Source organism: Pseudochaenichthys georgianus, chromosome 22 (assembly GCF_902827115.2).
Source record: "Pseudochaenichthys georgianus chromosome 22, fPseGeo1.2, whole genome shotgun sequence".
Classification (NCBI taxonomy): domain Eukaryota; kingdom Metazoa; phylum Chordata; class Actinopteri; order Perciformes; family Channichthyidae; genus Pseudochaenichthys; species Pseudochaenichthys georgianus.
In genome coordinates, this window is record NC_047524.1 from 21674705 (window position 1) to 21692805 (window position 18101).

At 42.7% G+C, this 18101-nt stretch overlaps 1 protein-coding gene across 2 annotated transcripts in view; it reads right to left on the reverse strand.

Moving 5' to 3' along the window:
* Positions 1-18101, reverse strand: part of trappc12 (trafficking protein particle complex subunit 12) — a 36281-nt gene that overhangs the window by 2798 nt on the left and 15382 nt on the right. For both annotated transcript variants that reach the window (XM_034111692.1, XM_034111693.2), the window contains exons 4-11: positions 13317-13430; positions 10287-10425; positions 7609-7721; positions 7309-7381; positions 6081-6154; positions 4577-4675; positions 3668-3771; positions 1236-1323 (exon numbers count right to left, since the gene is read on the reverse strand). In XM_034111692.1, coding sequence (XP_033967583.1) covers positions 1236-1323; positions 3668-3771; positions 4577-4675; positions 6081-6154; positions 7309-7381; positions 7609-7721; positions 10287-10425; positions 13317-13430 — 804 coding nt within the window. The remainder of the gene's footprint in view (positions 1-1235; positions 1324-3667; positions 3772-4576; positions 4676-6080; positions 6155-7308; positions 7382-7608; positions 7722-10286; positions 10426-13316; positions 13431-18101) is intronic.

Below are 18101 nucleotides of genomic sequence, written 5' to 3' on the forward strand. Positions count from 1 at the left end.
AAAAACTGTAGCGCTCGGCACAAGCTTGAACTCTACAGTTTGCAGTAAATCGAAGTCGAAACACCCTTAATATGTTGATACTTTTGCCTGCTCCATCACTTATTAGACCCATCAAGGTGAAGAACGATGAGGAGGAACTAAAACATCCCAGATTGTGTTGCTTCAACGAGGTTCTCCATCAGCACGGGAACAGCTGTCATTACCGGGCGGTGGCTATTTATAGAGCCCATAGCACTAACTCATCATCTGCATCTGTAATCCATCACTTCCGCGGTATCTCAATCATCATTATTAAACGCCAGAGGGATGATCACTGATTGATTTATAGAGCTCATATTCAACCAGGCTTTTCTGGGTAAAATTAATAGATCACTGACAGGGGAATGACGGATTACATGTTTGTTCAAATAATAACGTAATAAATTCATTTAAAAAATAAATGTGTTTTTGATTGATATTTTACAGACGTTGTTTACAGAGCAACTTTATATTTGACTTCGACTTAATGTGGGTCTTTAAAGGTCCCATGTCATGCTTTTCTGGTTATTACCCGTCCCCTTGTGAGTTATGAAGGTTTTTCTGCATGTAAACGGTCTGCAGAGTCACAAACCCTCAAAGTACACCCTGTAGCGAGTACAACTCTAACACAGAAAATACCAGTCTATGCTGCCCCAGAACGCCTCGTTGGAGATTTATCTTTTTACATTGTTTTCTTCCTGGGTATAGTGACGTATTTCGGGTATAGTGACGTAACGTAACGTCCGCGGAGCCGTTACGTTTGGATCAATCCGCGGACTTCCTCACACCCACACACACTCGGCGGGACGAGGCTCGCTGCTGCGAGGAGCGGGACACTGTGAGCTGGCTCACTGGTGTGGGGTCAGACACCACGGAACTCAGCCTGGGCACACACACAAACTCCCAGCCAGGCTGCGGGTGTGTGTGTGTGTGCCCAGGCCGAGTTCCGCGGTGTCTCGCTGTCTCGCAGACGGCCACTGGGCTCACAGGGAGGGGGAGGGGGAGGGGGGGGGCAGGAGCTCCAACAAGCCGTTTAGGACAGAGAGTGAATACACATACTATACAGAGATGCTGTATAAGAAACCAATGTGAGTTTGGAAATTGCACAATATAAATCTATTCTAGTAGACCTCAACAATGGAATTGTGATCAGTGGAAATGGCCATGACATGGGACCTTTAAAGCTGCTGTAGAGGAAAATACATGGTGGCACTTACAACGGGGTTCTTTGGGTCAATTTTTAAGACTTCAGTGAAGGATGCGTGCGCTTCAGTGTAGTTGTTCTGACTGAGGGAGACAAAGGCCCTGGAAAACACACACACACACACACACACACACACACACACACACACACACACACACACACACACACACACACACACACACACACACACACACACACACACACACACACACACACACACACACACACACACACACACACACACACACACACACACACACACACACACACACACACACACACACACACACACACACACACACACACACACACACACACACACACAGTTAATACATCAACAAACAGTAGTGTGTATTGATCATATTTGTGAAATGAAAAAAAACCTTGTTTATTTCAATCATGCCATGTTAAAATACACAGAAAATAAATAAATTGACATACTATATTAATGTGTTATTATTACATATTTGTATATATTAAATCTATAGGTCATCATTCTAGAGCAGCGGTCGGGAACCTATGGCTCGCGAGCCATATATGGCTCTTCCGGTGACAGCATATGGCTCCCAGACAATTTTGAGTTAAAAAAAAAAAAATCATTTTGGAACTGATTTTAAAATACTTGTGATATTTCTTAATAATACTGTGTCATTTTAAAGTAAACAGAAATTAGTTTTGAAGATACATTTCACGGGTCACCCGTGGGTCGGGTCGGGAACCAATGGCTCGCGAGCATGTCCGGGTCATTTTAAAGGTGAAGAAATCAAGTTTATCCGCTTCAACCCTTGTAACGGAAAAGATGGCGAAAAGAAAAAAAGACGATGATTACCGTGCATTCCAGGCTGCGTGGACAGAGGAATTTGCATTTGTGGAGAGAGCAGGATCTGCGGTATGTCTACTATGCAATGATAAAATTGCATCGATGAAACGGTCAAATATAAAGCGGCACTTCGATACGCACCATGCTTCATTTGCATCGAAATATCCAGCGGGGGACAGCAGGAAAAGGGCATGCGAGGAGCTACAGCAGAGAGTGCAGACGAGTCAGCAGCAACTACGTGTGTGGACCAAGCAAGGTGACGGGAATTCCGCTAGCTTTGCGGGTGCTTTGGCAATAGTAAGGAATGGAAAGCCATTCACAGATGGCGAGTATGCCAAAACATTCATGCTTGATGTGGCCAATGAACTGTTTGATGACTTCCCAAATAAAGACAAGATAATCAAACGAATAAAAGACATGCCCCTGTCAGCAAGAACTGTGCACGATCGTAGCATCATGATGGCAAATCAAGTCGAGGAAACACAAATTAAGGACATAAACGCCGGGACATACTTTTCTCTCGCGTTAGATGAGTCAACAGATGTTAGCCATCTATCTCAGTGCAGTATAATTGCCAGGTATGCTGCAGGTGACACACTGCGTGAGGAAAGCTTGGCTGTTTTGCCAATGAAAGGGACAACAAGAGGAGAGGATTTATTCACATCTTTTATGGAGTTTGCTAAAGAAAAAAACTACCGATGGATAAACTTATTTCTGTCTGTACTGATGGTGCACCCTGTATGTTGGGGAAGAACAAAGGATTTGTAGCGCTTCTCCGTAAACAACCTCAACCTCACCACGTATGAACCAGACTACAAGGCCATCAGCAAAACCATGCAGCACCAGAAGTCGCATTAAAAGTAAGACATATTTAATTTATTGTTAAAAATACTATATGGCTCTCAATGAAATATATTTAGAAATATTTGGCTTTTATGGCTCTCCCAGTCAAAAAGGTTCCTGACCCCTGTTCTAGAGACATGTAGAGCTGCTTCCTAGGCAGAACAATGCTAGGCTGCTATGAAAACATGCTAGCTAGTGGGATGTATTTTATGATCCACAGCTGCCTTTGAAATCAAGGTAATTCGGTTGAAATATCTTAAATGTGATTTATTCAAATTGTGCAATTTTTTTTTACTAAACTTCTATTGTTTCTATATATGTTTTTATTGTATTTTATTAGATTTGATCTTTAATTGGACATTTTACCTGAACATCCTATGTCTATATAATTATCATTATTATTTTTATTGTACATTCTTAGTTTATTTTCTTATGTTTTTATTAAAACATTTTTGTTTCCATTCTGAAATGGAGCAACCAAATTTCCCCCGGGATAAATAAACCATTCAGATTCTAATATTATCATCTGCCTTTGTGAAGTGAGCGTCAGAGCACCCAGTGGGAGTGAGATAAGGTGTCACCGGAGGTTTGCTTCAGACTCCACATGTCCTCAGGCCAGAGCCACAGAAGGTGTGACCTCCTGAGCTAGATCACACACCAGAGGGAAGCCCCGCCCTGCGAACAGCCCTGAAGGACAACGGCTGTGTGGAGTGAAAGTGATCCTGAGCAGCGCAAAGTAAACATGCTGTGTGCGCAGGTGCTAAACGACCACTCTCTGGTACCTGTTCATCAGCACGCATGTGGTGTGACTGGGCTGGCTCCCTGTCATCTGGCACGCCTTCTCCACGTCCTGGAAGTACCTCTCTGCCGTTTTAACGTCTCCGATCTGGCAGAGAACAAAGCATCAGCAGCACATTAACCACTGATCTGTGTGTGTGTGTGTGTGTGTGAGCACAAATACATTAGATCAGATTTCAGGTTCCCCCAGGGCGGACTTCTTACATCAGCTAAGAATACATACAGAACCATTACTGAAGGTAATAATGATGACAAAACAAATATATCTATCTAGTACAGTACAATAGAGTGATGCAGGATTGATGTTTTTCTAGGCCAAACAGGAAGTAGCACCGTTTCCGTCAACAGAACGCAAATTGGATTTAGTCTCATGATAGAAAATAAGCTCTGTGGCCAAACGTATGATTCTTACATGTTTTCTTCAGCAACAAAATCATCATAATGAACACTACTTCCATGATTTGTATAGCGTAATTGCAGTTATTGTGTAAGTGTTATGAACGTCACCATCCTGGAGTTTCCCTGTGTTGGGAGGGATACAAATTGCGCTATCAAAGGTGTATTAAAGTATATGCAATGTATTATTATGTAAGATGAAATGCATCCTTAATGGAACATCCAGCTTGCTACAACAAAAACATGTTTCACCGCAAATTAGCAAATTAGCAAATTAGCAAAATGTCACTGTATGAGCAGACTGGGCTCCGGTTTCAGACAGAGGGTGAAAAGAGGTTCTGCAGCACAGGCAGTATTAGAAAAATAAATTAACATGTCATAGAGGCACAACATACAAAAGGGAACCTGAAATGAGCATAATAGGGTCGCTTTAAAGGGTTCACAAGCTGTGCTGTGGCATAGTGTGTGTCTATGTTTGTGTGTGTTAATGTTCGGACCTGCAAGAAGATGCGTCCTATGCCACTGAGCAGCTGCACTCTCTGCTGGGGTTCGTACTGGATGATGGAGTGATAGGTCTCCACAGCCAGAACATAGTCCTGAGAGAGAGAAGAGAAAGAGATTAACAAAACTAAAAGTTAAATAAATAATACAAAAAGAAGAGTATGGAGGGCAACGAAAGTGAAGACGGAAGTTAATAAAGAGTGGGGTAAACAGTAGGAGGTGGAGACAGGTGGAGGGCGTGCGAGGTACAGGAGATGAGAGTGGAGGTGAGGAGGGAGAGACGGCATTAATCAAACATATGGAGTATTAGCTGGCCGCTGTGACCCTCTCCCCACCTCCACATCGCTCACATGGTGACTGCACTGCTGAGCGGACGGCCGAGAGGTCAGAGAGGAAGGTGTGTGTGTGTGTGTGTGTGTGTAGAGAGAGGGGACAGGGCTGGGACAAGGTACAGGTTTCTTTTTGTTATGGCTCACACACTGTTGTTTATTTTGGCTGAAGTCCACGCACCGTCCTGCTGCCAGAAATACTCACTAGAACAGCAATTGTAGATTAATACACCCCTGAAAATAGTCCCCATACATTTTCTCCCGTGAGAGGAACAATTGCTCAAATCAAGGAAATGTATGAGTGTTTTTTTTAACATTACAAACTATATGGATTTGTTCTGTTTTACATTTTTCAGTCGGAAACATGTTTGAAGATTTGGGGGATAAACTAGGATATTGATGGGTTTTGGGATTTGTAAATAAAAATACCATCATACTCAAAATGTAACTACAAAGGTTTGCACAATATTATTGTAGCACATTCTCTAATGCATGGAGTACATTCTCAGATATTTTAAAATCTTTTTTTAATCTTTTTGACGAGACAGTTACAGACCCTGAAACGAATAGATGAATAGAAACTAGTAGATTTCTTTTTTAGATATTTTACTTAAGAACCATAATGTTTGTAGCATTTTTAATAAATATGCTACAACATAAATAAAATCATTATTACAGTAGGGCGAGGTGAGCAAAATGCAAGTAAAGTTGAGCCTAGCAGTACGTTTATGTTACTGTAATCTCAGTTTGGACCAGTAGATGGCACTGTGGTTCTCTCCAACTCTGATGAAGTCACCACCCTAATCTCTCTCTGCGTGTCGCTTTCTCTCTTATTTGCTCTCTCCCTCTCTGTTCAAGAATCCAATTAGTGGTCAGTCTGGGGGGATTTCACTGTGAATCCTCCACCAGCCTGGCATCAGAGATCTCCGTCACTCACTCACACACACACACACACACACACACACACACACACACACACACACACACACACACACACACACACACACACACACACACACACACACACACACACACACACACACACACACACACACACACACCCACACACACACACACACACACACACACACACACACACACACACACACACACACACACACACACACACACACACACACACACACACACACACACACACACACACACACACCTTCATCAGCAGCAGGCAGTTGGCCATGGAGTACATGACCCGGCTGAGACGAGACCTCCACAGCTTAAGAGACCCTAAAAGCAGGGAGAGAAGAAGAAGAAAGAGCGTTTCTATCTTAAACAGCGACTTCCTGTTCTCATTTCACCTGCTTCTTTTTTTGGGGCGCCCCTCTAACATCACCCTTTTTCCATTCATTGCTCTGATCCCTCTCATCCCTCTTCTCCCCCCCCCACACCAGTTTATTTTAAGGCGAGGTGGTGAGGAAGACACTGCGGCACACTGCTTTCTTCCCTCAGACAGTGCACCGTGTGGAAGAGTAAGTGTACAGGCCTATTAGTATTCATCGCTGCACATGTGTGTGTGTGTGTGCTTGGGAGGAGAGCTAATCACTCAGTAGGGGTCTGATGTGTGAAGGCAAGGCCCTGCGTTATTGACTTGTCGACTGTCTGCGTGGGTAGAGAGAGGAGAGACAGAGGGCACAGCTATTACGCTGCTTTTAGAAGGGGAGGGACTGCCAGCGCCGACGCACCCTCACACACACACGCACAAACACACACACGTCACCCTGCCAATTTTCCCAATTATAAGCAAGTGTCTTGGTACATTTAGCTCAACTTCACCAAGTGGCTTGTTGTTGTTCATCGCCGTGAATTAGCTGATTAAATTGCTTGTAAAAAAAGAAAGAAAAAAGAAGCCGTTGGAAAAGTTTCTTAATTAGCGATCACATGGCTTGGTAACATAAGACTCACTGCATTAAGATGTTTTGCTGTGTGGAGAAGAGAGGAGGAAGTCTATTTACATCATGTCGTGTGGAGGTGTGTCTCTGCCTAAAACCGGTGGATTTCAGATGCAGGCGCCCATTTCCCCAGCACACTTGCAGATGTGAGTGGATTGGATGAGATTGATCTGTGTTGATCTGTTTGGCGTGAAGGGCTGCAGAGACCATTTGATATTCAGCGCGGGTGCCTGAGCAGTGAGGTGCTAAACACTTTTAGAGCACCGCATCGCTGTGTTTATGTGGTGTGTGTGTGTGTGTGTATGTGTGGCTGAGGTATGCTGCAGTCCTGCACCAGGTGTGCCTCCGACTCAGACTGCTAGTGTGTTACCCATGACCTCACTCTCCTCCCACAGTGTGATGCAGTCTGGGACTGAGGCCAGGTCTGTATCCAACTGGCTGTGTGCGTGTGTGTATGTGTGCGTGCGTGCGTGCATGTGTGTGTGTACTTACCTTGCCTATTCTCCTGTGTCAGGGTGATCATGCTGCCATCCTCAGCCAATCCTTTCTCCAAGTTCTCCAGAATCTATTAACAGGGGCGGAGGGAATTCAAACTTTTTAATGTCTGTATTAGAATCTGCATATTTAATGACTTTACAATCCAAACCATATTTAGCTGTTTACACAGGTGGGCTTAAGGCTTTGTACGTGCTTTTTCTGTGTTGTTTTATTGTGTGAATGCTACAGAGTATGCATATTTTTATGTTCATCCAGAGGCTGTTTCCGTGCCCGCGTGTGTGTGCGTCTACTAACAGCGAGGCAGACGGTTTTGAGATTGTGCAGGCGGTCCAGAGCCTCTTGGGGCTTGGCCAGGTACTGGGGAAGCTCGGCGTGCAGCAGCCGCATGGAGAACGGCACCATGGAGCCTGGATGGGAGGGGGGGGGGGGGGGAGGGAGGGAGGGAAGGACAAGAAGAAAGCAGAACACAGGGGTTGGAAATGTGCAAGGAATAAAGGGGGGAAATAAGGTAGAATGAGGACATAGGAGAGGAAGAGGGGAAGAGAAGGAAGGCGGAGAGAGACACAGAGCGCGAGATGAGAATATAAACCCATCCACCCACAGACAGCACACAGCCCTGGAGGCAGGAACCTACAGATGGCATTGAGCTACGTATGGCTGCTTATTAAACCCTCTCATCTCTCTCTCTGTGTGCTGCACAGCTCCATCACTCATCTCCCTGCCTCATCCCTCTGTCTCTCCCTGCCTCTACATCATTCACACACACACACACCACCACCCCCCCCCCCGGAGGAAGAGCCTGTATTCAGGTGAGTTCCTGGGCTTTGATCAGGGTCTCTTTGATATTGTCATCAAACCTGAAGCTCAGCTAGCTGGTCCATCTTCATCCGTCTGTGGATCTCCATTTCTATCTCTGTAGAATATCTGCCTGTGCCGTCTATCCCACACATCCAGAAATATTCAGCATTTACCCCAGTGTCTCTATTCCTGCATCCTGTTACCATGTCATATTTTAGTGCTGAGTGGACAGCTCATTCTCTCTTGGGTGTCAGAAAGTTTCATCAGCTTAAAATTAAGACTTTTAATAACTTTTAGTGTCAAAGTTAACTGTTTGTGACTAAGATGGAAAACAACCCAGGGAATCATTGAGCAGACCCATAAAAACTCAAATAAAAGATACCGTGTTAAGCTTTGTTAATTCTGGCAACTATTTTAGATGTAGTCTATTCTTTAGACAGACATGCTTAATAGTTCTAGTGACTCGAGTCATTTGTCGACAACAACTACAAAAGTTGGAGTGCAATTTTAAAACTACATTTTAGTCTCGTCTTTTCTAACAACAATATTTCATATTGATATCGTCATAGTAAAATCGTCTTGTAAAAAAAAAAAAAAAAAAAAAGTGGCGCTATAAAGCAATATACATGACGAGGTACAAACAGTTCCTATCACATCAGCATTTATGATCAAACTACTACCAGGTTTCATTGATTTCAATATTTCTTTGGAAGTTTTTTTTTTAATGTCAAATTGTTCTCCGTCAAGTTACCTACATATTATTAAGCCACTGTTGGTAAAGAGAACTGTGTAAAATGTATCTAAATAAAAAAATAAGTAATATATTTTCCTCACCTGTCTAGTATGCATGTGACAAAAAACAGCTTTTTGTATTTTTAAATGTGTTATTTATTGTGTCATGTATATAGTGTTTTATATTCTAAGCGTATTGTTTTTATGATTTATTATTGAATTTTGACATATATTTTAAAGTGTCCTTGAGTGTTTTCTTCATTGTTTTTAAAATGATCATTTATAAATACATTAATACATTTTTATTTGATTAGACCAGTTATAGAGCTGAAAAAAAAGGCTCTCCGTAAAATAACCTAGAAAGGTTAGCATTGACCAAAAGTTCATTTTATTCTACCTGTGAAAAGGATTCAAGTAGAGTAGGAAGACACAGGCTCGAAAAGGACATTCTTGAATAGCCACTTGCCAGGCTCGCAGCATCCAGGACTCAACTTTTCATTTGGCAAACAAATTAATAAGTGACAAACATTGATTCCTTCTCAAGCGCTACGTTGATCTGAATTGGTACAGATAGTGATACATGGGCAGCCAACTCTTTAGAGCCTCAAAGAGTGTGGTAATAGATAGTCGATACAAGCGCTGGGCCGGAGAAATGTTCGACTTCGGATGCCAGGCTAAACAACGCATGCCAGTTTGTCTGCGAGCACCTAGCAGGGCACAAAGCGTTTAAATTGAGCAACGGAAAGTCAATCGGTGCTCTCTTTTAGAAGGCTGTGTGTGCGGTGTAGCGTCAAGTGTCGAGTGTGTGTGTGTGTGTGTGCAGCTGTGTCTCCGCTACTGCCTTCACTGTGGTAGCCCGAGGGGCGAAGCAGATCCAAAGTAATGGGAATACATTAGAGAGCAATTCATGCAGTGTGAAAGAGGAAAACCAAAACCAAAGAACTGCTGGAGACAAGCAGTTGTTGGAGCTTCTCGACGATACAGTCTAATATCAAGCTCCTGGCAGAAACTTTCCTTTGAATATTTAATAGGACAGTGGTGGTATGCTTGTGTATCCAAAAAAAAAAACGTGGGTAAAATGCAAAATCCTTTTGGAGAGCAGGCTAATAACACATTCAAAGCTCACAGATAAGAGTTTCCGAACAGCTTTTCGGCACTATCATGAATACCACTATTCAACTTGAGTCAGCTTTCACACGGAATTCAAACAGCGGCTTTTGGAAGGAGGAAATATGAAAAGAGATGGAAACGATGCATTCTTTTACAATGTTACGTTTGTGGATAAAAGTTCCTGTGATTAACACCCAGAGTTCTCCTCCTACATTAAAGACCAATAATTATTACCCCAAAGAACAGAGGCGGGGTTCGGTTTTATACAAGCTGTGTGTGTGTGTGTGTGTGTGTGTGTGTGTGTGTGTGTGTGTGTGTGTGTGTGTGTGTACCTCTCCTCCCAGGGTAAACAGTGGGGTAGTACTCATAGAAGAGGTCTGGTTGGTCCAGGTTGCCGAAGGGCTCAATCTCCAGCTCAGCGTTTTGGAAGAGGTTCAGCTTGGTCAGGAGGGAGAGCCGCACAAACCACAGCTGGAATACACAAACACACACCCCTCGGTTAAGTGAATAAGACATTAATCAAATATTTAAAGTACAATTGAATTCCCTCCCAGCTAGTTCGCCAATATGTAGAAGAATGACATTAGCATTCTGTACTGTTGAAGGTATATGGGTTACGTTACACACTGCCAACAGAAATAATATGTATGACTATAGCAGGAACATATCACTGTGACCCTGATATCATAAGACACAATATTAAGAACTAGGACAGGAATATAAGTGAAGTCTATAAAGGTAGATCTGAACACAGAGAGGCAGGATCTTTGTATTGTTGACCTGTATGAGTATCTGCATCAAATAAAAACCCGCTTTTGGCCGCACTCCGTCATGATTTGAGAAGTTGCGTTTTCCTCCTCAACACTATGTTGCTCTTAGATGATTGGAAATAGAAAAAAGTCAGCTTTGGTCAATTTAAGAAATGAAGAACATCCTCTTATTGGTTAAAGATAAAATAACCCGAGGAGAAAGCTCTGCATGATTGAAAGTGTCATGGCAGTACAGGGTACTATATGAATTAGAAAATGAAATGTGGAAATGTACCTATTCCCAAGCGTGAGTAGAGTAGTGTACCTGTAGCATGCAGTAGAAAGGACGCATACATCTTTCCAATCAAACTTCCTAAATTCTTCCTTAAACTGTTCATATTTTCCAGTTAATTTGGTCAAAATCCAATTATGATTAACATGCTCAATCATTTAATACAATGTCTTGACTTTCATTTAACCCTCATAACGTTTTTAATAAAGTCATTACATTACTGGGTTTTACATTGTTGCAGTATTAATTAAATCATCTGTGTTTCTTACATTATTACAATTATATGATGGGGTTGCAATCCTGATGCAATGTTTTCTTTTAGAACCAAACCAACATATTTTGATGGGTTTTTTTTCAAGGGAAATACTGATGATATAAGATCCAGCATTCATTTTCTTGTACCTGGATAAGGACGCTTAAATTGGGTTATTCAAGAACAATGACCGAGGCTATTTCACATGTGAATTACATTAATGAACTTCTACACATCTGGAGGGCACAGGCTGTTCCAGGTCCATGTTGTGAAAAATGGTCTTGAGCCTCGGAGAGCACCCAGCCATATGCACCTGGACAGAAGCCCAGGCCCATGAAGCTGTGTCCTGATGTGATGCAGTTGGGGATGGACTACTTCCGAGCCAGACACCATGAAGGAAGGATCCAGAAGCTCCTGAGCAGCATTGGAGCCCCCAGGGATTGTACACCCTATAATCCCTTTCCTGTAGTGTGTTATATAGGTTATTGTGCATGTAAATAGTTGCATAGGCTAAAATCCCAAGGTTTGTCTCCCACATAGTGCCCCCCCCAGAAACACATCGATTAGACTAATTAGTTTACTTCCGCACATAGTGACATCACCATTTAACACTCAGGTCTCTATTGGCTAGCGCTAGGCTAAGGGGCCGGACATTTTTCGAAACATATCCAGGTTGACCTGAGCCAGCCAGCTAACCAATCAGAGTAAAATATATAGTACAATAATGCACTTTGTGAACATTAAATCATGCATTATAGCATGCCGTTAACTCCTCTGTTTCAGCCCTGTTTCAAAAGTGTCTGAAGCTTTAAATGCTAAAGGGTTTCCGAATCTTTGTATAAAAGACATGAAAAAGGGGATTTTACATTATAGGTGACCTTTAAAGCATGTAAACATGTCACAGTAGAAGCACAACATACAAATATAATCGTGACAATGAGCATAATATGTCCTCTTTAAATTGTGCGATCTGCAGTCACGCTTTAAAAAATAATAATTCATGGGTTCAGAAGGATGATACTTTGACTCTCAAACATCCACTCCCTTTACAGGGTTTGTACACCTTAATGAAAACGATTTGATCATTTTAGACCTTTGTGATGGATTTAAAGATTACATTTCAATGATTTGTCTGTTTATTGCAATGGCTTTGAAGGTAGATATAAAAAAATGTTTCTGGTTTCGGTTGTATCCTCTGCCATGCATCTGTATACAAGTGTCTAAAGTAACTTTGTCCATGCTTATGTAACTTTGTATCGTGCAGCAGTCTGTGAACGTTCAGCACAGTGTAAATGTCCTGTGGGAAGAACAGTGGGTGGTACAAGGTTAACAGCAATGCCCAATAGTCTTCATTTTTGCATATTGCTATTAATAACAATAATAAAATACATTAAAAAAAAGAGATGGACCACACATTTAAAACCCAGGGTTTAAAAATGGTGCCAGGATGCAAACAAGCAGTAATATGCAGCACGAGGCAACAACACGGTCGATTAACTGAAAGTCTCGTGCACAGAGCCTTTCACAGCGGTGGCCTTCTTAATGAGCACATGCAACCATCCGTCTTCTGCATAGAGCTCCAAGAACAAGGGCTTTCAAAAATGTGCCAACAGCAATACACTGACGAAAAGGGACAACACAAAAAAACTGAATTCATCATAGCCCCCCTTAAATCTAATTGATATCATCAGTTCGGAAACAAAACAAAGGAATTAACTCTCATAACAAGATAAGAGGGTATTCAATCATTAGTGAAATACTTTATCAGTGAGAACATTTCATTTTTAAACAGCAGCTAAAGACATATTTTTAGATGAGCTGTTTATTAGCAACCCCTCAAAGCACTTTGAGCTGCATGTGTTGTATGAAAAGTGCTATATACATTTTATTTTAATAATTTATTATTATTATTGCAAATTCTATTTCATTTCAAGTGCTTTTGGGGAATTATTACATTAATAAGTAGAACAGGATGTGCCTTGGCGTCACTGTCTTCCACCCACCAACGCTCTGAGAGACGGACAGCTGAATGGAGGGATTGATGAGGAGACAGCGGCTGGCGTCTTACCTGCAGTGAGTCGGTGGTGTGGGAGCTCTGCTGGCCGGCCTTCCCGTACCCCTGACCATGATCTGTCAGCAGCCGGCCCGTCAGATCCACCGCGGCCCGCCAGTTCTTGCTGCTCTGCAGGGGGAGAAGAGACACACTGGATCTGAGACACACACCATGACTGACGGATGGAAGCACAGAGGAAGACCTGCGGCTATATCCACGGGGTTCCAGCTATCATAATCACAAACACACTCGGTAGGACGCATCTCTAACTAACAAGGTATCACTCAGGGAAAAAGAACAGCTTGTTTCAAGAATTCAAATGCATCAATCGGACACATTTTTTCACAGAAGGACGAATGTTTCAACAACTTGTAAGCAAAGGATAATTCTTGTTTATCACACCTGGGTAAAATGTAGTATTCATAATTACGCATATCAACTAAATTGACAGATACTTGATCTTTATTTATACTTCATATTTGAATCAGAGCTTTTTTATGTCAAATCCCAGATGGGAAAACTATAACATGGAACATATTTGAACAGAGGGAATTCTCAGTGGAACAGTTATGCAATTAGGAAAAAGCAGGACATCTTAAAAAAAATAAAATCAAAGGCAAGTTTACAGCAGATAATTTAGATAAGAAAATAAAGGGATGTTTCATCATCTTACTAATTATTATATGTGATCTGACAATGTGACAGCTATCACACACACACACACACACACACACACACACACACACACACACACACACACACACACACACACACACACACACACACACACACACACACACACACACACACACACACACACACACACACACACACACACACACACACACACACACACACACACACACACACACACACACACACACACACACACACACACACACACACACACACACACACACACACACACCTTGATATTAGCAGCATCTGCTTCCACAAGAGGTGGTACAATAGGTAAGGGGGGGGGACAGAGGTGGGGAGGTAGAGTCACCCCATCAACACACATGACAAGGTCGGCTTGCCGATTGGGTCCTAAGTGCTGCACCATTCATCACAGCCAGGGAGCTAATTAGGGGAGAGAGGGAGAGAGGGAGAGAGGAAGAGAGAGCTACTTCCTCTCTAGTCATCTTTATCACAAAACTCATCAGCCCTTTTCCTCTTGTAGCTGTCCTCTCTCCCCCATTCATCTTCCCTCCTTCCCTTCCTCCTTTTATTTCTTGCCTGCTTCTCTCTGCTTCAGAATTCTGCCTACTTTTCTTCCCTTCCATCTTCCTCCTCTCCCTCTGACCCTCATTTCTGCCTTCTTTTCTTCCCGCTGTCATGGCTTCCTCCCCTATAGCTCCTTCCTCATTCCTCCCTCCTCTCCTGTACCAGTAGCAGCGCTGCCTCTGAATCTTCATTAGGGAGGGAAATGAAGCTGAAAACGAGGAGGCAGCCTGGATACACACACACACACACACACACACACACACACACACACACACACACACACACACACACACACACACACACACACACACACACACACACACACACACACACACACACACACACACACACACACACACACACACACACACACACACACACACACACACACACACACACACACACACACACACACACACACACACACACACACACACACACACACACACACACACACACACACACACACACACACACACACACACACACACACACACACACACACACACAAAGTGAGAACTGTTGAGATAGGACACAAACGGATAAGGAGTTTCAAACGGCAGACAGGCAGGATATGGATGGATACAAAATCTGGCCAACATGTAGCAAAAAAGCCCATGAGTCAAAGTTGGACATAGTGGAAGGAAGAAGAAAAAAAAGAAGCAGAAACTCTGGCCGAAAAGAGTTGGATGAAGACAAAGAGAGCAGTGGGTGGCAGAGTGGAGAGCAGAGGATGCGTAGACGAGAGCTGAGGGCCAAGGGAACTGCAGAGGCACCACAAGGGGCCAAAGGGAAAAAAAACACCAGAAAGTTGGAAAAGTGAACTTTAGCTCAGGCTTTATGCCTAACGATGCAGCATGCCGCTACGCATAGCTTTATGGTCTGATATTATCTTCCACCAGCCTATAATTTTAGGTCTTGAACCATACCGATCTTAACCTAGCATTAAAGGCATACAGAAATACAGGAGCTGTGATTAGAGTAGACAGCGGGCGGGAGCTGTGTTTTGAGAGGCGATCTGCCGTTACCAGAGGGCCACAGGGTCAGTCTCCATTAAAGATGGTATGTGATCGTGAGCAACCTTGAGACAGATAATGACGGATGTCTCTGCTTCTCTGTCATCTCTTATAGTTGAACCTGAGCTCTGATGAACAAAGTGCCAGAACATTTACAGAGTTAGCCGTGTTCAACATGTTAATCATAACATAAGAATAATCAGATGCATCGGATATTTTTTTTCATTCGTGGACATTTCGTCGAATAGCGTTCTTCCATAGACCTGGCGTAGCATGCTTTAGCCATTGTGCTGTGCTAATCCGTTATCACATTTCTACAACAGGGCATTCCCAAACTGAGCCACACTTTGCTTGTCGTTCTTTTTAGAAGGGCCAATCGGGACCAATGCGTTTCAATCTCCTCCCTCAAAATAAGCAATGTCTAGCACTGATTCACTCAGCACGTGATGTTAGGGTGATGCCTATAGAGAATACATGCACCATTTCTCTTGATGAAAGACTTACAACCTAATGTCTCTGGTTAAGAGTGAAATGTAACTTCCATTAGCATTCCAACATGTTTACAATGACACCGCTAACATGCTGATATTTAGCAAGTAATGTGTTTGGTAAAAAGATGTAACTGCTGATGTCACCAGAGATGAACATTAATTCACCCTGAGGTAGATATAAATGTGGTATACCCAATGTCAATACAAGAGGATGTCAGCGGAACACCATTTAGAGCCATTTATGTCTGTGCAATCTTGCATATGGTGGACAACTGTTTTTAACGGTGTGAGAAGCAAATGTGATCACTAAAGACATTAGGCTTCATCATCTAGTGAGCATAGATATCTGTCCCAAACTTAATGCCAATTCATCCATTAATTGTTTAGACATTTCAGTCCAAACCAAGCTGGTGGACCGACCCGCTCAGCATAACTATACCTACAGCATGGCTAAAAAACGATTTGTCATTGAAGAGATGACGGAGTGCTTTATGAAAGGCTGTTAAGAAGGCCATCATGCATACAAACCACACTGTCACTCCCCAGGTTTGAATGATTTCAATTAACACAGAAAGGGGGTTGGGAGGACATCAATATAGAAAAACAATAGAGAACCGCAGTGACGCGTCGCAAAACCCGGAAGTAAATTAGCATTTTTAGCACTTCTGGTTCCTTCGTCAAAAAGCAATGCATTTTCTCCATAGGGTTTTGGAAAATAGCTCGAAATAAGGTCTGTGGTTGACACAAATTTAAGAGATAAATCACGTTTTGTTCTACGACATTAAATACATCAGCAGTGACCCCACTGGTGATTTTTGAAGAGTTTACGTGTCTGAAAAACGATGGTTGTTACCGAGTGGCTGAATAGGACTACAGAAATTGTCAAGGCCGTTGTACGTCATTACGCCGCACACGTAAACACTCCCGCTAAATTTGTTTTCCCCTGTGTTCTACTTGAAAGCAAGTACCTGCCTATCTTTAGTATCTGTAGTATCTTTATATCTATATCTGACCATTAGAATCTGTATTTCTGAAATTGTTGTTTTTAACACCGTAGTTTTACAAATTATAGAATAATTAATTACCAGTGTTTTCCAATTTTACCCGGCAGTTCGTTTCGTTAGCTAAAGCTAGCGCTACTAGTTAGCTACGCAATGGTTTGTTGCTTTGCTCCGGATTGCAGCCACAGGTCTTCGCATGAAACGTGCTCGTTCTATCGTTTCCCGGCCAATGTTTTCCAAAGGAGAGTCTGGATTCGTGCCATGAGGTAAGCTGACGTTACATTTGTTCATGTCACGGTGAAATGTAAATGATGGGTAGTGACTAGGGGTGTAACGGTATCCGTATTCGTCACGTACCGTCACGGTTCGGACGTCACGGTTCGGCACATGCAGTCACACGGCGAATACGCCTTTTTTTTACGAGTGGGAAAAAAGTCTGTCATTCAGGGCAGTATCCACTACACTATTTATAATCCAGGGGGCGGTATTGCGCCTAAAAGCCAAGGGAGAGAAGCCAAGAAATTCCTGAGAACCTGCCCCCGAGTCTGTCCCTCAGCCAGTCACGATCTTCGGAGGTGGGCTCTCTTGTCAGCGGGTTGAATGAATTATTGGTTGGAGGAAATAGCCCCTCCACTGAATGCGTACGTTTAGCTGCCTTTGGCTTCTTCCACTGACAGGGGGTGTCAGTGCAGCTGAAAGTGTGGATGGCAAAGATGGCTAATGCAGCCGCATGACTGCATTTCCATTCTCCACGTGGGCATTCACATTTTGTAGAGAGAATTCCCTCTTCTGCTGTAGATACCTGTGGTGGTGGGATTGTTTTATTATTTAAAATATATTTACATTTGTAATGCCTTCCCAATTATCCCTTTAGTTGTTTATAGCCTACTGTATGTTTATTTCATGGATATTTCTGTGTTTTCTGGTGTGTAATATTTGTAATCTTGGGGCCTCTTCTCTTTAACGTCTACATGCTACCACTAGCTCAGATAATGAAGAACAACAACATAAGTTACCATAGCTATGCAGATGACACACATTTACATAACCATTTCACCAGGAGAC